Source organism: Amphimedon queenslandica, unplaced genomic scaffold (assembly GCF_000090795.2).
Source record: "Amphimedon queenslandica unplaced genomic scaffold, v1.1 AMPQUscaffold_13500, whole genome shotgun sequence".
NCBI lineage: Eukaryota > Metazoa > Porifera > Demospongiae > Haplosclerida > Niphatidae > Amphimedon > Amphimedon queenslandica.
The window spans coordinates 299,139-323,870 of NW_003546264.1; the positions used below are offsets into that span (position 1 = coordinate 299,139).

The 24,732-nt window shown below is 38.0% G+C and overlaps 5 protein-coding genes across 5 annotated transcripts; 3 read left to right on the top strand and 2 right to left on the bottom strand.

Moving 5' to 3' along the window:
- Positions 1-386: 386 nt before the first annotated feature.
- On the bottom strand, positions 387-2,303 carry LOC105316741 (RNA-editing ligase 2, mitochondrial-like). The gene is made up of 3 exons (XM_011411880.2): positions 1,767-2,303; positions 1,401-1,526; positions 387-1,184 (listed from the first exon to the last, which is right to left on the bottom strand). Exons 1-3 carry the CDS (start codon positions 2,203-2,205, stop codon positions 595-597), a joined length of 1,155 nt encoding a protein of 384 aa, XP_011410182.1. The 5' UTR covers positions 2,206-2,303; the 3' UTR covers positions 387-594.
- An 89-nt stretch (positions 2,304-2,392) lies between these two features.
- Positions 2,393-15,361, bottom strand: LOC100632571 (nitric oxide synthase, endothelial-like). Its single transcript, XM_011411881.2, has 30 exons — positions 15,194-15,361; positions 14,723-14,982; positions 14,069-14,458; positions 13,557-13,714; positions 13,179-13,353; positions 12,034-12,125; positions 11,842-11,983; positions 11,529-11,677; positions 10,435-10,609; positions 10,186-10,284; positions 10,005-10,073; positions 9,833-9,958; positions 9,687-9,766; positions 9,361-9,610; positions 9,261-9,307; positions 8,995-9,117; positions 7,249-7,423; positions 7,068-7,203; positions 6,915-6,993; positions 6,641-6,819; positions 6,421-6,545; positions 6,189-6,359; positions 5,943-6,121; positions 5,152-5,815; positions 4,644-4,835; positions 4,494-4,579; positions 4,354-4,444; positions 3,992-4,125; positions 3,361-3,384; positions 2,393-3,046 (listed from the first exon to the last, which is right to left on the bottom strand). Exons 2-30 carry the CDS (start codon positions 14,969-14,971, stop codon positions 2,698-2,700), a joined length of 4,908 nt encoding a protein of 1,635 aa, XP_011410183.2. The 5' UTR covers positions 14,972-14,982; positions 15,194-15,361; the 3' UTR covers positions 2,393-2,697.
- Positions 15,362-15,467: 106 nt separating this feature from the next.
- On the top strand, positions 15,468-20,217 carry LOC100636400 (P2X purinoceptor 4-like). Its single transcript, XM_003384088.3, has 13 exons — positions 15,468-15,658; positions 15,884-16,049; positions 16,742-16,813; positions 16,900-16,975; positions 17,088-17,175; positions 17,242-17,331; positions 18,602-18,761; positions 19,150-19,235; positions 19,317-19,361; positions 19,413-19,506; positions 19,562-19,627; positions 19,699-19,836; positions 19,967-20,217. Exons 1-13 carry the CDS (start codon positions 15,507-15,509, stop codon positions 19,997-19,999), a joined length of 1,266 nt encoding a protein of 421 aa, XP_003384136.1. The 5' UTR covers positions 15,468-15,506; the 3' UTR covers positions 20,000-20,217.
- A 309-nt stretch (positions 20,218-20,526) lies between these two features.
- Positions 20,527-21,145, top strand: LOC100636525 (dynein light chain 2, cytoplasmic). The gene is made up of 2 exons (XM_003384089.3): positions 20,527-20,695; positions 20,812-21,145. The coding sequence occupies exons 1-2, from the start codon at positions 20,627-20,629 to the stop codon at positions 21,010-21,012; spliced, it is 270 nt and encodes an 89-aa protein (XP_003384137.1). The 5' UTR covers positions 20,527-20,626; the 3' UTR covers positions 21,013-21,145.
- Positions 21,146-21,476: 331 nt separating this feature from the next.
- On the top strand, positions 21,477-22,073 carry LOC100636652 (histone H3-like). The gene has a single exon (XM_003384090.3). The coding sequence runs from the start codon at positions 21,563-21,565 to the stop codon at positions 21,971-21,973; it is 411 nt and encodes a 136-aa protein (XP_003384138.1). The 5' UTR covers positions 21,477-21,562; the 3' UTR covers positions 21,974-22,073.
- The last annotated feature ends 2,659 nt before the right edge of the window (positions 22,074-24,732 follow it).

A 24,732-nucleotide genomic window follows, 5' to 3' on the forward strand; every position in this document is an offset into this window, starting at 1 on the left:
GTACCGTATATCCAACCCACACAGCAAATTGGCCGCCATGTTGGACGTCAAGTTTATTAGAGTTCAATGGGGGAAAACACATTTTCTTGCCTTGCTACCTTCTTGAGGCCTTTTTCGGAAGCTTAGAAACCATCCTGAGGATCTAATGGGGTCTGGTAGTCACCTGAAAGATTGCTATCAATAAATACAGAACGGTTTCCTGGTACCAAGCCTTTTTCTATCATTTCTCCATTGCTGCCAATGGAAAGTTCAAAGTTGACGTCCAACGAACTAATTTTTTTTCTTGAAAGTTATTACGGTATGCAATGAATACATTTATTTTGCAATGAATATACTTAGCACGCATATCCTATTATCCTCTATAATACTCTATAGTAAGCCCTGAATTCATTTTCATTCACCATAGCAACCACAAGTAGTAGTCTAGAGGTGAATAGAATCTTTTTCCTTCAACAAAATTTAATATACTTGTACATTGGAAAGGAATTTTATAAAAATTAATCAGTGTTCGATTAAAACTATTAAAAATTAAATAAACTGTGCAATAGCAGTTAAAAATTTGTCTTTGGCTAATAAAAATAATAAAAATATAGACTAAACCCTTTTCTTGTATTGCTGTATGAATATACCACATTGTTTCTTTATTTCATTCATCATTAATACATCATCACAATCTTTAATGAGCTCTTCATTCTCTTCCTTCAGAGTATCTCTTACATCAGCTACCAGTTCAGTCTTAATCTTCTCCCACTCTCCCTTAGTCACAGGCTGACCAATCTTAGTAATAGCATTAAGAACTCTTTGATCAGTTATTAAAGCTGTTATTTCATATTTGATCTCGTCTCCTTTCGTTCCTTTCCATTTCTCGTCTTCTCTCGTACTTGTCAAGTGGTTCTCTGGTCTTGGTAGTGCCCTTCTTTCGGAAAACTTTTCAATTTTTCGTTTGAAGATGAGTCGTTTAGGACCTTTACGCGTGATGAGGGTAGAGTCTTTTAAAGGTTTTATGACGATTCCCTCTGCAAGGTTTCCGTCTATAGGGGGCAGGCCAAATATTGCTGGGATGGTGCTCGGGAAACCAAGCTCATAATTGAAAACCTCTTCCATCGTTCCGGTTATGAGTGGGCGGGAGTACATGAACCCCGCCCCCTCAAACAGGGACATTGCATCATCGTAATTCATGTAATCTAATGAGGGGGCGGGAAGGAGGAATAGGTTACCATATATGGTACTGTATAGTGTATAGCATGATATTTTGTGGCATAATTTTTTGCAATTTTCTATTTTTTGACCTTTTTGTGTAGCCACATTTATTCAATTTTGCAGATTCCATGAATTTTCAAATTTACTAAAATTTTCGGGCCACAATTTTTTTCTGCTATGCATTAATTTTTATTGCTTACTTTTGTCATTTCCATTGTTCACCGCTATGTCAAAGGAACAGAATTTAAGATCAGGAGAGTAGGCCACTTCCTTTTGAATGCTAATCATGTTTGGTAATGGAGGGATTGAGGGATGAGGGTAGTAACCTAAAGTCATGTGATAATCATGTGACATGTGTACATACATACAGTAGTATCTTATCATATTTGATGGTGTACTATTACTTTAAAATACAAATACAATACCTATTGATACACTTGATCGGAATCAGCTCAAACTTTCTATGCAACATAAGAACATGTATATGCATCAAAAAAATTTTTAATGGAGAATTTTCTACTTTTCATTTTTGACAAAATACCCTTAATTAAAGCAACTTTCCTTACCTCCGAAAAGTTCTCCATATATGGTAATTGATTGTGGTGTGGGTGTGGTCTCGTCATCATTCATTAAATCCCACAGTTTCACTGCTGACGTGTGAAGTGCCATCAATAGTTCCGGCTGCCTGTCAAGACCAAAGAACTGTTCACCATCTTTAAGATAATCATTCCTCCGAGCAATCTTGACACCCACGTCTTGTCTCTTCCCTCCCTCCCCCTCTCTCTTCTTCTCTCCTCCTTTACTCCATACAGTCAGTGAGAGGTTTGCCCCATGTATCTTCTCCATGGCAACCCATTCCTTGATACGACCTATCTCTGGCCCTGCAAATAGCCGAGTTCCCTCCGTCATCTTCTCATATTTAGAGAAAGTAGGACCAGACTTTAAAGAGAAGGTTGTAGGTGAAGATTCAACCTCAGTTTCAACATCAGGACTTGCTGTGGCCATTATCGACTGTTATATTACGAAAGTTTACGTATTGTTCTCTTTATATGTTTTCTGTTAGTGACTGCTTAGTAATGATTGTGCAATAGCAGCTGTGAATATTTGTCTCTATGGATTGTGCAATACACATATGGGTTGTGCAAATAGACATAATGAATATTATATTGCCCCGCCCTTTCGTGAATATCAATGAAGTGTTTAAATTTTTGCTAATGAAAAATAATAATAAATAACAGCAAAATTTTAATTAGCATCAATAATAATAATAATAATAATTAAATGTCAATTGAATGTATAGGAGGGCATAGAAAATGAAAGGGACGTGGGGAATAATAATAATAACAAAACTAAGCTAAAATAATAATAATAATAATAATAATAATAATAATAATAATAATAATAATAATAATAATAATAATAATAATAAATTTTGACAGTTAAGGAATCTGTTTCAATAATAACTAGTTAATATCCAGTTCATTTTGGGCGGAGCCATTAGACGTCAGTTTGAACCATCGAATTACTCCTGATCTTACGAATGGCTCGCCTCTTTCCGCCATCTTGGTTATCTCTCAACTGGACGGAAGTTGGGCGTGACTTTGGACCGAGATTTGGCGGAGGTGGCTGTTCAAATGAGGGCGGAGGCACTTTTAGGGTTTTTGGAGACGTAGAACCCAGGATATTAGTGGTAGTTAGGGTGTCACCAGTGATCTCAGTTATGTTGAGCGTCACTCCGCTCTCTTTCTCTTCATCTTCCTCATTGAATGATGTAGCAGTCAGGTGTGATCTGTAACCAGAAGGACCTCCCCCTAACTTCTTCATACCAGAAGAACCTAAGGATTGTCTGTTAGGAGTAGAAAGAGAGAGGGAGAGAGAGGGAGGGAGAGAGAAGGAGAGAGAAAGAGAGAGAGAGGGAGAGAAAGAGAGAGAGAGGGAGGGAGAGAAAGAGAGAGAGAGGGAGAGAAAGAAGAGAGAGAGAGGGGGGGGAGAAGGAGAGAGAAGGAGAGAGAGAGGGGGGGAGAAGGAGAGAGAGAGAGAGGGAGAGAGAGAAAGAGAAAGAGAAAGAGAAAGAGGGAGAAAGGAGAGGATAAAAAGATACATCATATGTACATATATTTATGTATGTGCATTCATTTTATTGTTTGTGCTTTTGTTTACTTTCCAAAGATGCTTGGGAACGACCTGCAGGTAGGGATAGAGAAGGAAAGACACAACACATAGTCACAATATCAACAAGTTGTGATAATCAATTAAAAGTTTTTAATAATTATTAATAAACAAGTAAACCAACACATTCCCGATAATTCACACCTCAAATGAATAAACATATCGCCATGGCAACCGAACAAACAAAACTCGAGGAGGAGGAGGTGGAGGAGTGTTGGCTGGTGGGCTTTATTTAGAAACTTCATGCGTTTATCAAAATAAAAAAGGCTTGGCTAACCATAACTATAATATGTAATAATAAGCAGCTAAGGGGGTAGCTATGAGAAGTTATTAACTAATTATTAATTCTGTTTTGTCTCCTCCTTATAAATAATAATCGAAGCCACCAGCTACAGAGGGAGAGGGGGGAGGACTAGAAAAACTGGTTTTGCTCCTTCTAAAAACATTCGGGGACATTGGAGGTGGAGACGGAGGCTCCATCAAGACTGGGTACTCATACGGAAGCCTCTCCAAGGTTTTCTTCATCTTCTTTCGCTCCTTTTTCTCTTTGTCCTCCGTCCTCTCCCTTTCCTCTCTCCTCCTCCTCCTCCTTTCCTCTTTCTCCGTTGCCTTGTCAACATACGTTCTGTTGCCAGGTGATGTAGGCTCGTTAGCCTGCGTGGGCGTTGGAATGAGGACCGTCACTGTCGGGCGTTTGGAGAAACGGTTTCCACCCAAACGAAGGGTTCCGTCTTGAGGGGTATCAAGCAATCCAGGCTACAATAAATACAAACAAACAATAAACAATAATAAACAAACAAGGCACTGTGTACATGTAGAGAAACAACTTTGTGAGCAAAAGTTACAACTACTCTTAAGTTGTTCATAAAGTTATATTAATTCTGTATTGATGGGAGCTAGGCTTATCCCAACTAGGATGTACCGCCCTTCAATCTTTGCTGCAAGTACTGTACTGTATTACTGTCTGTACTGATAATATCTTACAGTGGTTGGTGTGATGGGTGCTCTGCTGGATAGAGCAGACATCGGAGTGATGGGGCTATGATCAGCAGCACTAACGAGTATCCTCCATGCTCTAGAAACAGAGGACATGGTCATGTGATTATCATGTGACTGGCACTCACTTTTTGGCTGCATTTCTGACACGACTTGTAACTTCAGCAGTCTTCAGAGTAACACCAAAGATGTCTTCATGATAATAGCCATTATCCTATAGAGATGAGTGTATTATTATTATTATTATTATTATTATTAATTATTATTATTATTATTACTTTCATTGATTCTATTAACTGTCTCGCTTCATCACTAGACATTGCAGCGTTCTCCTCAAATATATTCTGAAGGGTACGTCCCACGTCTGCTGCCATGGAAACGTCCCCACACACATAAAAGTGTCCCCTCTCCTCTATCAGCTGCTGGACTATGGTGTCCGCATTCTTCTTCAATAAATGTTGGACATAAGTCTAAGAGGGAGAGGAGGAGGGAGGCAATAATTGAATATTAGTACTGTATATGACAGATCATGATTAGCACTATTATCACTATATGTATATGTACATGTAACAATTTGACGGAACACATGTAAATTAACGCTTGTTGTATCTATTATTATTATTATTATTATTATTATTATTATTATTATCATTATTATTATTATTATTATTATTATTACTATCATTATTATTATTATCATTATTATTATTATTATTACTATCATTATTATTATTATCATTATTATTATTATTATTATTATTATTATTATTAATTAGTAGTGCTTACTTTTTGCGGCCCTTCCCTGGAGAAAGCTACATGAACGTTATTCATTGCCCCCGTCAGCTGTGCTCTCTTAATCTCTTCTCTGTATATGTAATCTGTGTCGTTACGGCGACAACCGAAATACAGGGTCATGTCTCCCCAGTGGCTGTCTCTAGCGGCCACAAGACTAGCAAGATCCTTCCTTTGGAACTCATCTGAGGCCGAGCGCCTTAGTTTAAAAGTGCCGGAGGTTTTGGGTACTTTAAACTGAACTTGTTTGTCTCGTTTTACTTCCTCATCCGAACTCTCACTCTCGCTGCTGCTCTCCGTATCATCAATATCAGAGACCGGGGCTTGAGTTGGTCGAGAATCAACATCAAGTAGCTTAATTACTGGGGCCGTTACCGTGGATACAAAGCCCCTCCTACCAGCCTGCCCCATCCCTCCCCCTCCAATGCTTATCTTGTTAGCGGGCGTGTCTGGGATCACTGCCCTGCCTCCTTTTTGATTGCGAGGGACACGAGCAGCTCGGGCCGGAACTGCTTTAGAGAGAAGCTGCTTCTTGAGTTCTTCGCTTCGCTGGTACATCCTTTCCTGCCAGAATCCTCTAAAAGGAGCTATCCCAGTACCAGGGCCGACCATTATGATAGGAGCATGAGAGTCCTCTGGCATATGAAATGAATTAGTCCTAAATTGTAATAATTAAGAATCAATGTGTACATGTGTACCATGTTTTGGGTACTAAATATTAATGCAGTTTATTCCTTTATTAAACAATATGACCTATAGTATCAGTTAATATACATAATCTTTACCTTCTGATCACAAAAGGTACAATGGATTCTGATCCCGGCTCCATCTTGTTGAGCCAAGTGGAACAGACCCCATAGTGACGTGGTCCCTGTCCTCCTCTCTTCCTGAAGGTTACCACGGCAATGGTGGCATGAATCTCATTTGGATGAGCGTTAGGGGATGAACTGATGGAGTAGTAACGCTAAAATAATAAATTAATTAAACAAATAAAATAAATTAATAAATGATTCTCTTTCTTTATTCCTTACGCATTGAAGCAGTGGCAGGTTTTGGAGTAAAAATGGCACGTCAAGTTTAAGCGAATGGAATTGGTCCATCACTTCCAGAAGGTTAGGAAACCTCTCATACTTCCAGTCCTCGTAAACGTCACCTCCTTTCCCCAGCTCCTCGAGGAAATTCTGCTCCAACTTTCGAGTGGCCTACAAGAGAAGGAGAAAGTTAAGAAGAGAGTATAAGAAAGTGTCTTCTGCTTTATTATACCATTTTTTGAAATTGTTGGAGCAGCTGTGGTGTAGGTGGAGTGGTAATGTCAAGATAGTACATGAAGGCTTCTTGCAAAGTAACAGGAAATGGTAACCTCCTCTCCTTATTCCATTTAATGCCACCTGAAATAACATTAAAAAATATTATTATCATGTGGAAATGTCATACAAAAATCCATAATACCAGATACTCGCTAATAGTTATAAATAGTTGTTACCTTCAGCTTCATATTGGGACTCAATGATGATTGGTTCATCTATTGCGGAGGTGAGGGGGAGTCTCTCTAGCAGCTGTCGTACCAGGCTGGGATTGTTCTGAGGATAAATGGCAATGTGGTCTCCAGGCTGGTAATTCATGTGATTCTGAGGCTTTATGACCACTAGTATTGTATTACGCCTTTAGAGGGAGAGAGAGAGGGATTATAATAACATTGGAGAATAGGAGAATGAAAGAGAGAGAGAGGGGGGGGAGAGAGAGGTCTGTGCTATTACTCAGATTGTGATGACTGCAGTTTAGCTCTTGACACTAAAGTACCAGCATAAATCTTCTTCTTGTGAACGTGAGACAAATCTAGAAATTAGGAAATAATATAAAAAGACACAAGAATGGAAAATACAATATTTAATACTTGGGTTTTTCCTTACCTCGGCAAATGTCTTTGGTTGGGACAGGTTCAGTAAATGAAGAAATTCTAAAAAAGTCTTTCTTGTATTCGGACTTGACGACAGTGCAATCACTTCCTTCTAATCTCGGCTCAAGCTTGTACACTTCGCAAGATCTCTGCATAGGAGGAGAAGGTAATTAATGGGCGTGGTTTATACGTACCAAGTAACACTCTCTCAGCCAGCTCTGGAAGCTCTCCTCTTGACCACAGAGTTCGTCTCCCTCCCCACAAGGATAGGCCTGTTCGGCCCCGAGAGAAAGGAAGAGGTTGTCAATTGTGTGAGCAAAAGCACAGAAGTTAGGATAAGCACGGGACCCCAATCCAAATACAGCATACCTTATAAGGAAGAGAGAGAAAGGCGTTTAATAATACAACAGAAAATGTATTGGCACTTCAAAAAATAGTCATAACTCGAAAAATTGAAGTTGGAATCGGCTTAAACTTTCTACATAGCATAAGTACATCCATATGTATCAAAAAATGTAATAAAAATTGGGGGTGATTTCGGAGCCATTTTTTGGAAAAAACCATGGGCTATAGTACAGGGATTTTTTCAGAATTTTGACGTTTTTTAAAAATGGCTATAACTTGAAAAATTGAAGTCGGAATCGGCTCAAACTTTCTACACAGCATAAGTACATCAATATGTATCAGAAAATGTAATAAAAATGGGGGGTGATTTCGGAGCCATTTTTTAGAAAAAACCATGGGCTATACGTCGGTGGCATATCATCCGTATCATTTAGTGAACCCGAGTCCATGGTCATGTGTGGGGGCATGTGGGGCACTTTTTACGACATCGGGGGCGGTAGCATATTTTCATTATAGCATGCCGTGAGTATTAATATTGGGAGGGCATTATGCAATGGGCGAAATCAAGAGGATTGGGAGGGGAAGTTGACTAATCCCAGCTGGCAAAAGCCGGCACGTATGGGCCCGAGCTTCTGGGAATTGAAACATCTTAGTACCAGAAGGGAAAAATCAAGCGAGATGCCGTGAGTAGTGGCGAGCGAAAGCGGAGCAAGGGGGCAAAGTAAGTTAAACCGTAGAGGGTAACAGGCCCGTGAATTACTTAGTAACCTATGATTAGACCCGCGTATGCGTGGAGTAGAATAATTTGAAGAAGGGTGAACCAGACATCCAACATCGCGAAAAGTAATGCACCGAGAGAGGAAGTACCGTGAGGGAAGGCTGAAAGAATGGTGAAAACGGAAATTTATTGCACAATAGAGCAGATGTAGTCATTGTACCTTTTGTATAATGGGTTCGCGAGTAAAATATTTGGCAAACTTAAGTCGATGGACGGAGGTGTAGCGAAAGCGAGCCAGGCGAGGCGCGAGTCAAATACGACCCGAAACCAAGTGATCTAATCATGGGCAGTCTGAAACTTGTCGCAAGGCAAGATGGAGGGACGCACCGGTGGTTGTGGCAAAAATCTCGGAAGACCTGTGGTAAGTGGTGAAAGGCCAATCGAACTTGGCGATATCTGGTTTTCGACGAAAGCTATTTAAGTAGTGTGTTGCTGTATAAGATAATTTACCCCCGCATGGTAGGGCACTGATCGGGCCCAGGGCAGATAGCTGCTTTGTGTTCAGTCAAACCACGAAGGCACCACAAGCGACTAACCACCAACCTGGGGTTGGTCGTATCTAAGTACTTATGTGGGCAAAATGTGCGGGGGGAAAGAGTAACAATCAGACAGTTGGTGCGAAGGTCGACTGTCGAGAGGGGAATATAGTACAGGGAAATTTTCAGAATTTTGACATTTTCTTAAAAGTGGTCATAACTTTAAAAATTGAAGTCGGAATCGGCTCAAACTTTCTACACAGCATAAGTACATCAATATGTATCAGAAAATGTAATAAAAATTTGGGGTGATTTTGGAGCCATTTTTTGGCTGTACTAACTTGACTTGAGAGAGTGGCTGCATCATGTCTGTCCTTGCTTTAGCTAACATCTCTGGGGATGGTCTTGTAGCAACGCTAACCCTGTTCCGCCTTGAGGGGAGGGTCCCTGTACCACCTCCGGCACTGTGTAATAAATAAATGAATAAATAAATAATAAAAAGAAATTTAATATAAAAATACATGTGCAACTGCAAACAAACTTGTATATAGCAAAATTAAATTATTATTATTATTATTATTATTATTATTATTATTATTATTGTTACCCAATAATTCGTCCTGACTGCAAATCCAACAAATAGCGCCCAAACGGCTACAAAAAACAAACCGGAATTAGAAACAGGTCAGACAAGTTAGCACTCTTACCTCTCCATTAGCAGGTGGGTCCCCACTACCAAAAGTGCTCGTAACGATGAGAACCAGCTGCTCATGCTCAAGATTGGCTCTGTTGTACTCGTCCATGCAATAAACGGAGCAGTTGAAGGTTCGGTCGAAAAGGGTTTTAACTATGTTGGCGTAGTTCTTGGATCGGCCGGTCTCAGTGGCGTAGAGCACTGTGGCTTTGATACGCTTCTTTTTAACATTCCTCATCATTCTGGTGGCATCAAGGACCATACTGCCGGGAAGAGAGAGAGATTATAAATTTAAAAGATCATAATTATAAAGATTATTATTTATTATTATTATATTACGTTGCAAGAGCCTTGAAAGTCCTTCCAGTATTGAGTTTTGGCATATCCCCGGGCAAGTGATAATATTTATAAGCAGGTTCCTAAATAGAATACCATGACATCGCGTGACATCACATGACATCATGTACATGTCATGTGATCATTACCTGATACTCATAAGCTGGTGTCAGATAATACAGCAACATTTCTTGATGGAATAGTTTAGACACGCTGCCAGAAATGGGCGGGACTAGCCACACCCAATCTGCCGGGCACCCTCCACGAGATGCACTCTAAAAATTATTAATTAGTGGGCGTAGTCAAATAAAACCCTCTAACCTCTGACTTGAAAAACCCTGAGAACCCGTCGGTAGCAGTATGGTGATCAACAATTGAAACTCCAGCAGACTGTGACAAGAAGACAGATTTTTATACTCACAGCACAATAATATTAATAATTATAAGCACATGTACATGTATATTGATCTAATTTTGTGATCATGCGCATGTATGTACGTACCTGGTAACTATGTAATACAGCTACGTTAAGTTCAACAAGGGCCCTGTCCTTCCATAACTTGTAGGTTGATGTGTTCAGACCCATCCTCTCAGCAACAGGCTGATAAAAATAATAAAAATAAATAATAATAATAATAATAATAATGGTAATGATGATAATGATATGATATCTGTTACACTATGAATAGCGATACTAATATTAATTAGTTTAAACAATTAAAAGTTCAATATACATAGTCTATTCATTAACCTTTAGCAAATTGTAACGATATTCATCGCTGAAATTCCTCGCAGCTATCTCAGTGCTCATGTACCACCCGTTAAAAGGAGCACCTGTAAATTCAAGCCCTCCAATATCAAGGAGGATATTGGAGACGCCAGGAACAGCGTACCACTTCAGCTTGAGATCCTTGAACCACTTGTACCTGAGGAGAAAGGACATGGGAATTGTGATCTTTTACAATTAAAGTGTGTGTCATGCAGTTTTTGATAGTATAAAGACAGTTCATTGAATAAATAAATAATAAAAACATCTCTCTCTTAGGTATTTGTTTATTTATTTATTGATTTCTTTATAGCAGTTAACTCTGGGATTTAAGTATATCAATAATTTAGTTACAAGAAGTATTGATGTCATTAGGCTGGCAGGACACTGCACGCACACATTTAATAACTGAATTACATGGAGAACAAACAAGACACAGTATGAGCTATGTAACTAGAAAGAATGTAAAACATTAAGAGGCTTAGCCTCCTAGATTCTGTAGCTGCTGGGAAAGCAGAATGTCTACCTTATTTTGTAAGGTCCCAATCGGTACAAGCCTATACAAAAGTACCTCTGAAATGAGGACACCTCTGTATTAAGGACAGGTGGTGTGGGCACCAGTTTATAAACACTTATCAAGTTATTGCAAATATTATGTTGAGTTGTAATCAAAACAATAAAATAGTGACACATAAGGAAAATACTGTGAGTTTGTTTGTAACTGGTACATTCCATAAAGTCATAAATATTACATCTACAACAAACTATCGTCATAGCTTCCAATAATTGAATTAGCAAGAAATAGTAACAAGGGCAGGGAATGGAGGAAGAGAGAGAGAGGGAGAGAGAGGAAGAAGTATCTATAATCTAATTTTAAAGTATATTCAATTACAATGATACATATCTTGTAGCTATCAGCTAATACCCCCATTGAAAAGTATGAATGAGACCGCGTACATGTAGATCAAATAACTATTAAGCCATAAATAGTTTATAATTATAAATAGTTTAAAACTAGCTTTAAAATAGACAACATACAAAATAAGGACCTTTAAAGATGAAGTATCTTTTAAACTCACTCTGGGTGGACAATATCGACCTCCATTATCAGTTCTGGTGGGATCGTGAACATTTCAGGTGGTTCGCCGTTTGCTTGAAGAACCAGCGGCAACACGTCAAACATCCCGGGTTTATTGTTAGGGGGACTCCAGCCCAGCTTGCGACAAACCTGGATATATTTATAAGTAATGACAATCAGTTAATGTGAGGTTTATAATGTCTAATTGACATTACAACTGGAGCCTCTTATGAATGAATGGCAACCAGCATTCAAAAGTGTATTTAATGTAACATTTCCATGCATGATGTATAACTTTTAAAGGTTTCACGAACCTCTGTGAACTCAACGCTGTCAGGGTCTCCAATTATAGAACCATCCTGTTGCTTGTAGCCGGCATATCTGATGAGCTGAGAGTTCCAGACTCTAAAGTCTGAGTTGGCTCTCGTGCGATGTCTAAATACTGTAATGGTTGACCTAAGAGAAATTAAAATAAAGTACATGTATATGTACATGTATATCTTTACCTAATTGATCCTTGGTTTGTGGCATAGCGGAGATGATCACACAGTGCCTCAAACATTTCTTTAGCTGAATCTACTTCCCTTGCATCAAGTACCTGAGAGAGAGAGAGAGAGAGAGAGCAGTATAGTAAAGTGGGCTATTACATTTTTGTGGTAACTGTGCAGCACTATAGCTGTCAAGTAATACAATCAATATATGTTTTACTTGCCTCACAAAGGGAATGTTAAACAATACATCTATAACTAGTTACTATGAAGGATCTTCCTTACAGGAAATTGTTACTCCATGAAATCATATTCTACTATGATTTCTTTCTAATTACCTTTACAAATATCTCACATCTCTTCCTTCCCCTCCTCTCCTCTCTTATGTAGCATGTGATTAATTCTCAATAGAATTAACAGACAATTAGTGTATGAGTATCATTATCCACTATAGCATCATTTCTCTTCCTCCCTCCCTCTCTCTCTTCTTTTACTCCTTATAATCTACATGTTCATGTTCATGTACATGTACATGTAGACAAGCAGGTGGTTAATTTGAAGATGTAAATGAGTATTTATGAGTAAACAGGAGAGTGGGTGTGTGCCGGAGTAGTTTGATTAATCCCATACCTCAGAAGGTTTCACTCAATTATTGCAAATATGTGGTGTGAGCAATTGGCATGAGATCACATTAGCAACATACAGCCAGACAGTACAGGCACTACACGCGTATGAACACAAAATTAAAGTACCGATACATGTACACGCATGTAATGAATTTACAACTGCTTTTATGCAATAGTTTGCAATATTATACATGCAAGTTCAATTTTCTAGAAGTTAGTTCAGGGAAATTGTACTTGTTATGATCCAGTTTGTTAATTTTTCTAAGAAATCATCAACATAGAAACAATTAGAAAATATTTTAAATATTTATGACCAGTCAGAAGGAAGGGAAAAGAGAGAGAGAGAGAGAGAGAGAGAGAGAGGGAGGGAGGGAAAGAGATACTCCCACACACAAACATGTACATGTACATGCAATTTCATTGGAATTACACTACTCATTTGTACTCTATAATGTTCATTTAAACTAACTAGTCCCATTTTCATTTGCCCGCCCACACATGCAAGTTGCCATGACAATGACGTGTCTCCATGGTTACCTCAAGCTGTCGCCATATTATCCTATTGACACAGCGAGGGGCGTTCCTCCATGCCAAACGTGCCCCGTAGGTGAGCTCCTCGTAAGTCAAGTTATAGTGACCTTTCTCTTCTATTTCTTGGCAAACTTGAAGTGTTCTTGATTGGAGCTTTTGTTCATAATCATCACTTAGTGCACTGAGAGAAAGAAAGGGAGAGAGAGAGAGAGAGAAGAGAAAGAGAAACCCTTAATATTCCCAGAAACCTCATTTTGGCATGTGTTATGATATTATAACAAAAACAACAGGGCAAACACACACAGTAACTGTCCCCTATTCTCCCTCTCTCCTCCTCTGGTCTCCTACACTCTCTCTCTCTAACTCACTCTACAAATTACTCACAATTTTAAAGAATCATAATAAATCTTGATGTACTCCTTAGCCAATTCTTTCATCTCTTCCTTTGGTCTTGGAGGCCCATAAGGCCTGGACCTTGGGTGCTCCTTAGGCCAAATTATTGAGCCAACGCAATGAGAAGGATGACATCCAGTTTGTTTAGGCTATCGAAAATACAACATGCACAGTTATATACTGACATGTAATAGTGGAAAGAATCACTGCATAACATTATGCAATGCAGAGTTCGATGTAGTGTGTCCAATGTAGTGTGTCCATCATGCCCATGTGTTGATTAGTTAATTGTAGTATAGTGAATCTACTATAATGTTGTACAGCATTTATAATATGCATATAATCATTTTCTAAGTTGTGGTAACAAAAGAGCTACTAATAGGCTATTAACAATAGGGGCAAACCCAGCTAAGTTATGTCAAATATTTTGGCAATTAACAGGTTACAAAGTCCAGGGTATGTTCCAGGGTATGCTGCATATATGTAGGTAATAATCCACTCACCACTGCCTTGGACTGGGTATGGAGTCTGTCCGTCTGCTGTTCGCCAGTCACATAGTTATTAAGAGTAATGAAGGTCTTGTTCCTCCAAGTTGGCAGCGCACCCAAATCTAAACTCTTTGATGGCTGTAGCGGTACCATTTCCCTTCTCGAGGACTCCGGAGTGAGGGAGTGTCTCTTACCACTTGCAAAGTGATCCTTCACTTGAAGTAGTCCGCCCGGTTTACCACCGTCGTCCAATGTCTCTGTGATCTGTGGAAGAGGCCCGCCTTTACGTCTCTGTCTCTGGTTAGGACGAGAAGTGGTAGCTGGTGCAGGAGTTTCGTTGTTTGGGTGGTCAATACTCACAGCTGGGGTTCCACCGTTACTCAGGGAGCCATCTGGTCTGAGAATCTGAGAGAGAGGGGGAGAGAGAAAGAGGAAAAGGAAAGTATATAAGAGGAAGACGTTACGGTAATAATAATAATAAATGTAACAACAATAATCATCATAATAATAATGATGATTATGAGATTGATATTTCGAAGAAAATCAACATGGCCAACTTGTATCTATAACATTACAAATGTTGAAATGTCCATGTACATATACAGTAAAAACATCACAAAATATGTACAGTCGATACCATGTGTGTGTATATGTATGTGTGTCATTTACCTTTAGCGATACTTCACTCTTATCCTGGAGAGTGGATATGATATCTATAAGTTGACTGGAAGTATATCCAGACACATCAACTCCATTAACTTCAACAATTAGGTCACCAGGCCTCACTTCACCAGACCTCTGTAGTGCTGTTCCCTCAAGAATGGCATACACTTTGTTCTGTCTCTCGGAGTTCTTGTTGAATCCCAGCCCTAGACTTTCACCAGGTTTCTTTGATACTTTTATAAGATCGTAAGACATTGTGAAATGCCCTAATAAAATAGAGGGAGACATGACATGCAGCTTCTCCATTCATGTATCTCTTTATTAAAAGTTTTGATGCTACCTGGACTTTTGGTGCTTTTACAAGTAAAAAAAGCAAACAAAGAATATTTCTTATTCTCTCTCTCTTTCTTTCTTTTTTCTGCTAGCTTTCGGTTGCATTTTCTTTTTTACAAGTTTATCAACTAAAGCCCTACCTACCTCTTTAACTTGAGCAGCAAACAAGGGACTCGGCGGCTTCAGAAACTCTAGCTCGCTCCAGCCGAAAGAGTTGGAAAAGAAGGATCACCCAGGGATGCAGAGGAGAACAGATGGGTTAATGGCGAGGAGAATCTTTCAAGAGGAGAACTATAAACACAGGAATTGCTATAATTATTAACTTGCTCTTGTCGTCTGCAAAAGACACAAGAGTGATTAATTCACAGCTAGACTTTAAGAAGGAAGTGGTTTTATCCCATACTTTCTAACCCCACCCAAACACCAGTCCCTTTCCTGCTGACCTTGGCTGGACAAAATGTCTGCCGCCTCTGCTTGTCGCTGGCTCGGCTCTACAACAGTCTCTGTTCTTTTCGAATATGATACACCAAAATTTGTGCACATAAGGAACAAGAAAGTGGGTCTCCTCAACCGCCTAGTACAACTGGCTATTGTAGGCTATATTATTGGGTAAGGAGGGAGAGAGGGAGGGACAATGGAGGCATGCAAAGTGTTCCTGTAGCTTTAGTTTTTAGCATGGGAAGGAAATTAGCAATCATATTAGCTGGAGGATTGCTGTAGTGTTGTATTGTTCAATGGAGTGGGTGGTTAATGCTTACAATGAATCATTCATTCACGTGTTATTAATAGCAATGACTGTGTTACTATTTTTAAAAACTCTGTTACTATTTTTAGTTACGGTATCGTGTGGGAGAATGGTGCCCAGGATAAGGAGCCGGTTCAGAGCGTTGTGACCACAAAGGTCAAAGGTGTATCGGTGCTTAATGCCACGAGACAATTCATGACTGACTGCAATGAATGGCCTATACTGGATCATGTGGACTTGATTGTACCAGCTCAAGTAAATAATAATGATAATAATAATAATAATAATAATAATAATAATAATAATAATAATAATAATGATAATAATAATAATAATAATAAATATATTTTTATACTGGCCATGCCTCATTAAGATTAAAATGTTTTTTTGTCTTCTCCAATCTTGCTGTGTTATTACTCAAAGCAGTTTTCATATCATCATTGCGTGAATTTTATCAGTTTTGAATTCTTAAAATCCACAAAAGACGTTTGTTTAACAAACTATAATCACGACTGCTACTTTGACTGTAACTGAAGAAAGTGCTTGTTTGCGTTGAACCATATAATAACTTTTCTTGGAGTGGAACTACTTCAAACAGATTCCTTCATAACGAGATTACTACATTAATTTTCTATGAATATGCTCCTGTATCAGTGTAAAGCTGAAGTAATTAAAAAAGAATGTTGTTCAAATAAGAACTGAAACTAAAGAAACTATTATATAATTGGAGGAAGCACCCTCTTTTTTATAAAGTGCCTTCTTTTAGCCCAAAACACAACTAATTGGCTCCCCAAAATGAGATAATGATGATAATATTATTAGAGACGTTGTTTTCGGTTCCTATGTAATAATAATAATAATAACAATAACAACAACAATAATAATAATAACAACAATGACAACAACAATAATAATTAACTGTGATCTCATCCTATCACTTCTATTAGGAGCCAAACAGTTTCTTCGTTACTACCAACTTGTGGGCAACGTGTAACCAGAAGTATGGCGTGTGTCCGGAAGTAAGTATAAACATATAATATTCTGAGTAGAGGAGGAGGAGGAGGGAGAGAAACAGGTGTTTAGTATATTTATGTTACATTTTTAGTTATCTACTATCCCTGATGCTGTATGTCTAACTAATGATAGCTGTCCACCAGGAATTATTTATAGAACTGGAAATGGTATGAAAGAGAGAGAGAGGGGGGGAGGGAGGAAGGGAGGGAGGGGGAAGTAAGAGAAAGAGAGAGAGAGAGAAAGTGATAGTGACTGATAATTATAATTGTACATTAATAGGTGTGACAACTGGTGAATGTACCGGTTTCAATGAAACATGTCAGATTAGGGGCTGGTGTCCGGTTGAAGATGAAAATGATACTTTAACGTAAGTTGAAATAAAGATCATATTGTGTCATAATAATTATTTTTTCCTCTCTCTCTTTTTTATTAGTGACGAAGGACCAATTATTGATACCAAGGATTTCACGGTCCTTGTAAAGAACTCTATATCTTTTCCTAAACTTGACAGCAGCTATCGTGTGTAAGTAATAGGAAAAAAGATAGTTAATCTTTTATCTCATACATATGCATGTTCTTATGTTGTGTAGAAAGTTTGAGTCGATTCTGATCAAAATTGAATTTTTTACAAATTTTTAAAGTTGCTCCAAAATCGAGTAAAAGTCCCTGTACTATAGTACATGGTCTCGGGCCAAATTTTGCCAAAAATGAAAAGTTGAAAAATCGTGATTTTTATAACTTTATCTGATGGATATACATGTTCTTATGTTGTGTAGAAAGTTTGAGTCAATTCCAATCAAAATTGAATTTTTTACAAATTTTTAAAGTTGCTCCAAAATCGAGTAAAAGTCCCTGTACTATAGTACATGGTCTCGGGCCAAATTTTGCCAAAAATGAAAAGTTGAAAAATCGTGATTTTTATAACTTTATCTGATGGATATACATGTTCTTATGTTGTGTAGAAAGTTTGAGTCAATTCCAATCAAAATTGAATTTTTTACAAATTTTTAAAGTTGCTCCAAAATCGAGTAAAAGTCCCTGTACTATAGTACATGGTCTCGGGCCAAATTTTGCCAAAAATGAAAAGTTGAAAAATCGTGATTTTTATAACTTTATCTGATGGATATACATGTTCTTATGTTGTGTAGAAAGTTTGAGTCGATTCCAATCAAAATTGAATTTTTTACAAATTTTTAAAGTTGCTCCAAAATCGAGTAAAAGTCCCTGTACTATAGTACATGGTCTCGGGCCAAATTTTGCCAAAAATGAAAAGTTGAAAAATCGTGATTTTTATAACTTTATCTGATGGATATACATGTTCTTATGTTGTGTAGAAAGTTTGAGTCGATTCCAATCAAAATTGAATTTTTTACGGATTTTTAAAGTTGCTCCAAAATCAAGTAAAAGTCCCTGTACTATAGTACATGGTCTCGGGCCAAATTTTGCCAAAAATGAAAAGTTGAAAAATCGTGATTTTTATAACTTTATCTGATGGATATACATGTTCTTATGTTGTGTAGAAAGTTTGAGTCGATTCCAATCAAAATTGAATTTTTTACGGATTTTTAAAGTTGCTCCAAAATCAAGTAAAAGTCCCTGTACTATAGTACATGGTCTCGGGCCAAATTTTGCTGAAATTGAAAAGTTGAAAAATCGTGATTTTTATAACTTTATCTGATACATATACATGTTCTTATGTTGTGTAGAAAGTTTGAGTCAATTCCGATCAAAATTGGATTTTTTACAAATTTTTAAACAATTAAAAATTTATGAACTTTCTCTCTCCTATACAGTCGCAATATTCCTGAGCGAGCTAATAACAAGTCATACCTCAGTGGCTGTCAGTTTGATCCTGACTCTGAAATGGGTCTCTTCTGTCCTATTTTCTCTCTCAAACAAATAGTAGACATGATTAATAGTTCTGATGGCTACTATGAATCACTAGCAACTAAGGTAAGTGTATCGAACTAGTAGGTGTTCATATTTCATGTATTTATACAAAAAAGAACATTCTTCATATAGTACAGGCTGTCAACTTTAATGTGGTCAAGTGACATGTATTGCAATAAAAGAGCCTTGACACGTGTTTTTTGATCACATTATTATTATTATTATTATTATTATTATTATTATTATTATTATTAGTTAATATTTAGTTGACACGTGTCTATAGCCAATGACCCAGAACATAGTGTATTTCATACTTTAAATAATCTTAAAATACACGTATGTCACAAAGAAATATTTCACTATAAACGCTGCTAATTTTCATACAATAGCAGCTGTTTGATGCTGCATACATTATTTCATAATTGTTTTATATTATGGCCTGTTGGTATAGGGAGCTGTGGTTGGTCTTGAGATATCCTGGGACTGTAATCTCGACAGGAGTCCAACCCACTGTGTGCCTAAATATTCAGCAAGGAGGTACTGTACATCTAACGAAGAGATGACAGATGATTATCATAAATACATCATTTATTTTATATTATTATTTTAATTTGATAGGCTTGATAATCCAAACGCTCAGATATCTAATGGTTTTAATTTCAGGTTTGCACTTGCTAACGGAAACCCCAATTATCATTACTCCTCTTTTAATAGATACCCTAGATACTACAGAGATCAAAATGGCGATGATGTAAGAGATGTTTGGAAAGTATACGGCATCAAGTTTGAAATAGTTGTCACAGGAGAAGTAATACCAGACATTAACTAACTAATACACTTACTCTTCTCTCTGTACATGATAGGGAAGAAAGTTCTCTTTTACAACACTGGTACTAGCCCTTGGATCCACGATAGCTCTACTGGCTATTGTACGCTAAGAAATGAACAATTTCCTTTAATTTCATTTTTACATTTTCTCTCTCTCTTCTTTCTTTCTTAGGCTACCACTGTTACTGATGTCATAGCTCTGTATCTTCTTAAGAAAGGCACTTACTATCGGGAGAAGAAATATCAAAAAGTAGCGAAAGAAGACGAAGAGAGTGTCACACTCAAAGCTTTGAATCACAGTCAAGAAAAGGTGCATATGAACAACAATGAAACTAACACTACATTATAATGCTGTTTATACATGTGATTGTCACATGATTATCATGTGAATAAATGAATGATGAATAAATAATATATAATTATTATTATTTCTTTGGTAGTCGCCACTGTTGAGAGAAAAAAGGAAAGAATAGTGCTGTCTGCTGAGACGTTATTTTTCTGGCTGTTTTGTTTCAAGCCGAAATTTATAAATGTGTGTTTTATATGACATTTTAGTAATATGATTTTAATGTTTTATTGCTGCTGTTTTTTCTCTTTTTCTGTATTCAAAATGTCCTCATTGAGTTCTTTATTGTCCAGTCCTTTCTCTGCAATTGATTTCTATGAATAATATCAATTTTAGAATCATCAATCAAGTTATTAAATTTGCACACCAACTTGTAAACACTCCTGATAAACTTGAAAAAAATCTCCACATGACTCCTCGTGGCTGGTTTTCCCTTCCTTTATAAATGAAGTCTTGAACCAGACGTTAAAACAATTGTCATATTTCTCTTTGAGCGGATTACAGTTTGGATCAAGACTTGGCATGCTCTCGGTCGCCATTTTAAAAGGTGTGGCTCAAAATCTTAACGCCCACATAAAAAGGGCGTGGCTATTTTTATTTCCTGCTTTGTCATAGGATTCTGGCAAAGAATTCCTATGGACCAATCAGATTGCAGTATTTGTTATTGGGACACACCTCGATAGCGACAGATTAACAAACTTTCTGAAACCATTTTTGCTCCTCACCTTTCTCTTTTAGAGTAGACCATAGGAAAATGTCTGACCGAAAAGCAGTTATAAAAAATGCAGACATGTCTGAGGACATGCAGCAAGATGCTGTAGAGGTGAGGAATAAGTAGAAAACAGCTATATACATGCATATTTCAAAATGAAGTTGGGTTTCACTCCAAAACAGCAATGCTAAATGTGTAATTTTATAGTTCATATTAATGTTTTTCAGATTGCAACTCAAGCCATGGAGAAATTTAACATTGAAAAGGACATTGCTGCCTATATAAAGAAAGAGTTTGACAAGAAGTACAACCCAACCTGGCACTGCATTGTAGGAAGAAACTTTGGTTCTTATGTGACACACGAGACGAAAAACTTCATTTACTTTTATCTCGGGCAAGTTGCCATACTTCTATTCAAGTCTGGATGAGAGAGGCCAAGATGACTGCAGCATACACACAAATGCACGGACATTGTACTAACTATTATACCAGAAATGTAGATGATTATTAATGTTAGATATTTTATTTCATTAAAAAAAACTTAATTTTGTCCAAGCTTTATATAAATGCTATTGGGTGGAAACAAGAGTGAAATTGGAACTTTTTTTTGCAGGCATGTATTAGAATTACATGTCTCCTGCTCCTGTCAGTAAACTGCACAAAGTTTTATTCTATCTTTTTAGCTTTTGCACAATTATGACATTTGCTGCAAATTATCAAAATTGTTTAAAGCATATTATATATGGGTGGGTGTTAGACTTAGTCTAGCATACAGCTGCATACTGGATCACTTTTATATTTGCATATTCATGAATGAGTCACATGACATGTCACTTGACATTTGACCAATCACTCACTAGTACACAAGTTTGCGCGGGGAATCTTCTCTATAAAATCATTAATCATTTCTCACCTGTCATCTGTTCTGTCATCTGGTCCAAATCACTAAAAACTAAAGGAAGAACTTGAAAGGAGATAATGGCCCGTACAAAGCAAACTGCTCGTAAATCCACTGGTGGAAAGGCTCCAAGGAAACAGCTAGCCACCAAAGCTGCTCGTAAGAGTGCCCCAGCTACTGGAGGAGTCAAGAAGCCTCATCGTTACCGTCCTGGTACCGTAGCTCTCCGTGAGATCCGTCGCTACCAGAAGTCAACTGAGCTCCTCATCAGGAAGCTTCCCTTCCAGAGGCTGGTCCGTGAGATTGCTCAGGACTTTAAGACTGACCTCAGGTTCCAGAGCTCTGCTGTTGCTGCTCTTCAGGAGGCCAGTGAGGCTTACCTTGTCGGTCTCTTTGAGGACACCAACTTGTGTGCTATCCATGCCAAGAGAGTGACCATCATGCCCAAGGACATTCAGCTAGCTCGCCGCATCCGTGGAGAGAGAGCTTAGAATATTAACTGATCATTATTTGTGTAGACAGTGTCGTGTATGTTTTTTATTTAATCATGAACAAATTTACATTATAAAAAGTCATTGTTTTTCATGAAAACTTGGGTAATTTAGGGGGTGTGGTTATTAATACTAAGCACGTGCATACACGTGGGTAATTTGATAGGGGACTGCCACTGCCCAGATGGCAATGACTGTTGATATTTCCCTTGTTTATTGCTTAGAAGCAAATTCGATGCTTTCAAAACTTACAGTGTTGTTTTTATGACATGAGCACATTTCATCAGAAGTTGAAATAACAATCACACCCCATTGAAACCATAATAAAACCCAGTCATCATAGTATTAGGAGATTAGATACACAGAGAAAGGGGAAAGAGGAGCTACAATGTATCACCTCGTATTACTTGTCTTCCTTGCTCTTGCTCCTTACACTCATGGAGTTGTGCTTCAAGTTAGAAGAGATCAACAGAATTCTTCAGATGCAGACATCTTCACTACCCTGATGGATGCTTTGAAACCGGTAGAAAATGGCACCTACACTGAGAATGTAACCATCTTACTTTTAGAAAGCATCGAAAATCTTACAAAGAGTTTTGAATTGAAAAACTTGTCTGGGTTTTCTCTCATATCGGAAACAAAAACTTACATTCAGTGTCTACAACCTGAAGGACTATACTTCCTTAACAGCACTGATATATACATTGATAAAATCCTCCTCGGGAAATGCGGCTTCAACTTCACCACCATTACTCTTCGCCTTGTCTCTTGGCCTGCTGTATTTTTATTCGAAAATGTCACTAACATTACAATTTTATACGTCACGTTTTCAGAGTCTAAAGGTACTGCATTGAAGCTACTGGACTGTGCTGGAACCATACAAATCAACAATACTTTGTTCTCAGAGGCCCAAGTACCAATTACCACTGAGACTGATGAGCTAATTGGAGGAGGCAGTATTTACATATTGCAGAAAAAGACTAGCTCTGATGTCGTTATCTTTGGATGCATGCTCTCCTCTAATAGACTCATTGGAGAAGGTTACACTAGAGGAGGAGCAATAGCAGTCATATACCACACAGCCTATAACAGTCTTTACATCGCAAGCCTGTACTTAAATGGCAACCATGCTATGATTGGATCATGCATGTATATAGCATTTGTTGGTGATGCAAATCACAATAGAGTTTTACTGTATAATGACAAGGTGTATGGGCACAAGTGTTACAACAGCACTTCAGGTATCAACATCAAGTACAAATGCATTGGGTCCCTTAACTTCCAATTCCTGCCTAATCCGCAAAGTCCAATAGCTGGCCACAACAGCGTGACTATTGATAGCAATGAAATATCAAAGAATGTCGCATTTGCCGGAGGAGCAATGAGCGTATCTGCAAAAAGACAATCAACAGAGATAGCTCTCACAAACACGTTCATCATGATTAATACTCTAATGCAGTTCAATAGGGCACAAGTAGGCTCAACAATTCATCTCTCTGACCTCCCAGGACAAGAATCAGGCTATCTACTGATGCCTATACTCCAACTTACCATCACTAACAGCTTCATCACAAATAAAAGTAATGTCACTGTCGGGCAGGGAACTATCTACAGCAACAAGATGTCCCTTCAGCTAGGACCTTCTTATGCTAAAATTAGAGACAGCATGGGGACTGGGATTGTCATGTCAGGAGCACAGGTAACAATACTGCCTGATACTATTGTTACTTTTAAAGGAAACATTGGTAAGCTTGGTGGAGGACTAGCACTGCTAAACCAAGCCAGCTTAGTGGTACAGGGTAGATCAAATGTGACATTTGAAGGCAATTCTGCCAATGATAAAGGAGGCGCAATCTATATATCAAACTATTTTGATAATTATGCACTGCCAATGACTGGTGTCCAATGTGCCGTAAAATATAATGAAACAAGTTTCTTTAACTTTACTGGGAACATGGCTGATCATAAAGAAAACGCAATATTTTCCACCTCTGTCCTTTCCTGTGCTGAAAATGAACTGGTCAATTCTTCAACAGCTCCACCTTTCTGTTGGAGCAACTGGTACTACGAGGGCAGTACTTGCAGTAGACAAGTCTTCACTTCACCTGCTACAATACAAAAGACAAAGCCTAGTCTAAGCATTAATGTATTTCCTGGTTTTCCTTTCCCCCTGCCCATCAGACTTGTTGATGATTATGGTAAAGATATCACAAGCAAGTTTGTTGTGTCCGCTTTTGTTATTGAGGGCAATTCATCGGTTGATTCTAGTTCTCAATACATTGCTGGAGGTAATACTACCATTTATGCTGTCCCTGATCAAATCATTACTGTCGCTATTGAAACATCAGAGCCAAGAGTTGTTTACACCGAATTAAAGTTTAATATACAACATTGTCCTCCTGGTTACTACACTGTATCTAAGGAATCCAATATTAAAGGAATGGATTGCGTTTGTGGTAAGTATCCATCAAATGTTGTCATATGCAACAAGATCATATCTTCTGCTAAGATAATGACTGGTTGGTGTATGACTTACGACACTGAACTTGGTATGGGTGTCGTTGGTCCTTGGCAGTTTTTTGGTCACAATAAACATCAAATGGAGCAAGATGGCTACTACAAGCTACCATCAACTCTCCAGGAACTGGACGAGTTTTTTTGTAAGCCGTTAAAGAGGACAGGAAGGCTCTGTGGTCAGTGTGAGGAAGGATATGGTGTACCAGTTTATTCTTATGATAATCGATGTGTAGCATGTGATG

Bases quoted from the DNA above. Each gene is read 5' to 3' on its own strand.
- LOC105316741 (XM_011411880.2), bottom strand. From the start codon at position 2,205: ATGGCCACAGCAAGTCCTGATGTTGAAACTGAGGTTGAATCTTCACCT. The intron at 1,527-1,766 runs GTAAGGAAAGTT...ACATGACTTTAG, and splicing joins ATATGGAGAACTTTTCGGAG to GTTACTACCCTCATCCCTCA. The intron at 1,185-1,400 runs GTAAGCAATAAA...CCCCCTCATTAG, and splicing joins GAACAATGGAAATGACAAAA to ATTACATGAATTACGATGAT.
- LOC100632571 (XM_011411881.2), bottom strand. From the start codon at position 14,971: ATGTCTTACGATCTTATAAAAGTATCAAAGAAACCTGGTGAAAGTCTA. The intron at 13,715-14,068 runs GTGAGTGGATTA...TATTTTCGATAG, and splicing joins ATACCCAGTCCAAGGCAGTG to CCTAAACAAACTGGATGTCA. The intron at 12,126-13,178 runs GTAACCATGGAG...TCTCTCTCTCAG, and splicing joins TAATATGGCGACAGCTTGAG to GTACTTGATGCAAGGGAAGT.
- LOC100636400 (XM_003384088.3), top strand. From the start codon at position 15,507: ATGTCTGCCGCCTCTGCTTGTCGCTGGCTCGGCTCTACAACAGTCTCT. The intron at 19,362-19,412 runs GTTTGCACTTGC...CTCTTTTAATAG, and splicing joins TCTAATGGTTTTAATTTCAG to ATACCCTAGATACTACAGAG. The intron at 19,628-19,698 runs GTACGCTAAGAA...TTTCTTTCTTAG, and splicing joins CGATAGCTCTACTGGCTATT to GCTACCACTGTTACTGATGT.
- LOC100636525 (XM_003384089.3), top strand. From the start codon at position 20,627: ATGTCTGACCGAAAAGCAGTTATAAAAAATGCAGACATGTCTGAGGAC. The intron at 20,696-20,811 runs GTGAGGAATAAG...AATGTTTTTCAG, and splicing joins TGCAGCAAGATGCTGTAGAG to ATTGCAACTCAAGCCATGGA.
- LOC100636652 (XM_003384090.3), top strand. From the start codon at position 21,563: ATGGCCCGTACAAAGCAAACTGCTCGTAAATCCACTGGTGGAAAGGCT.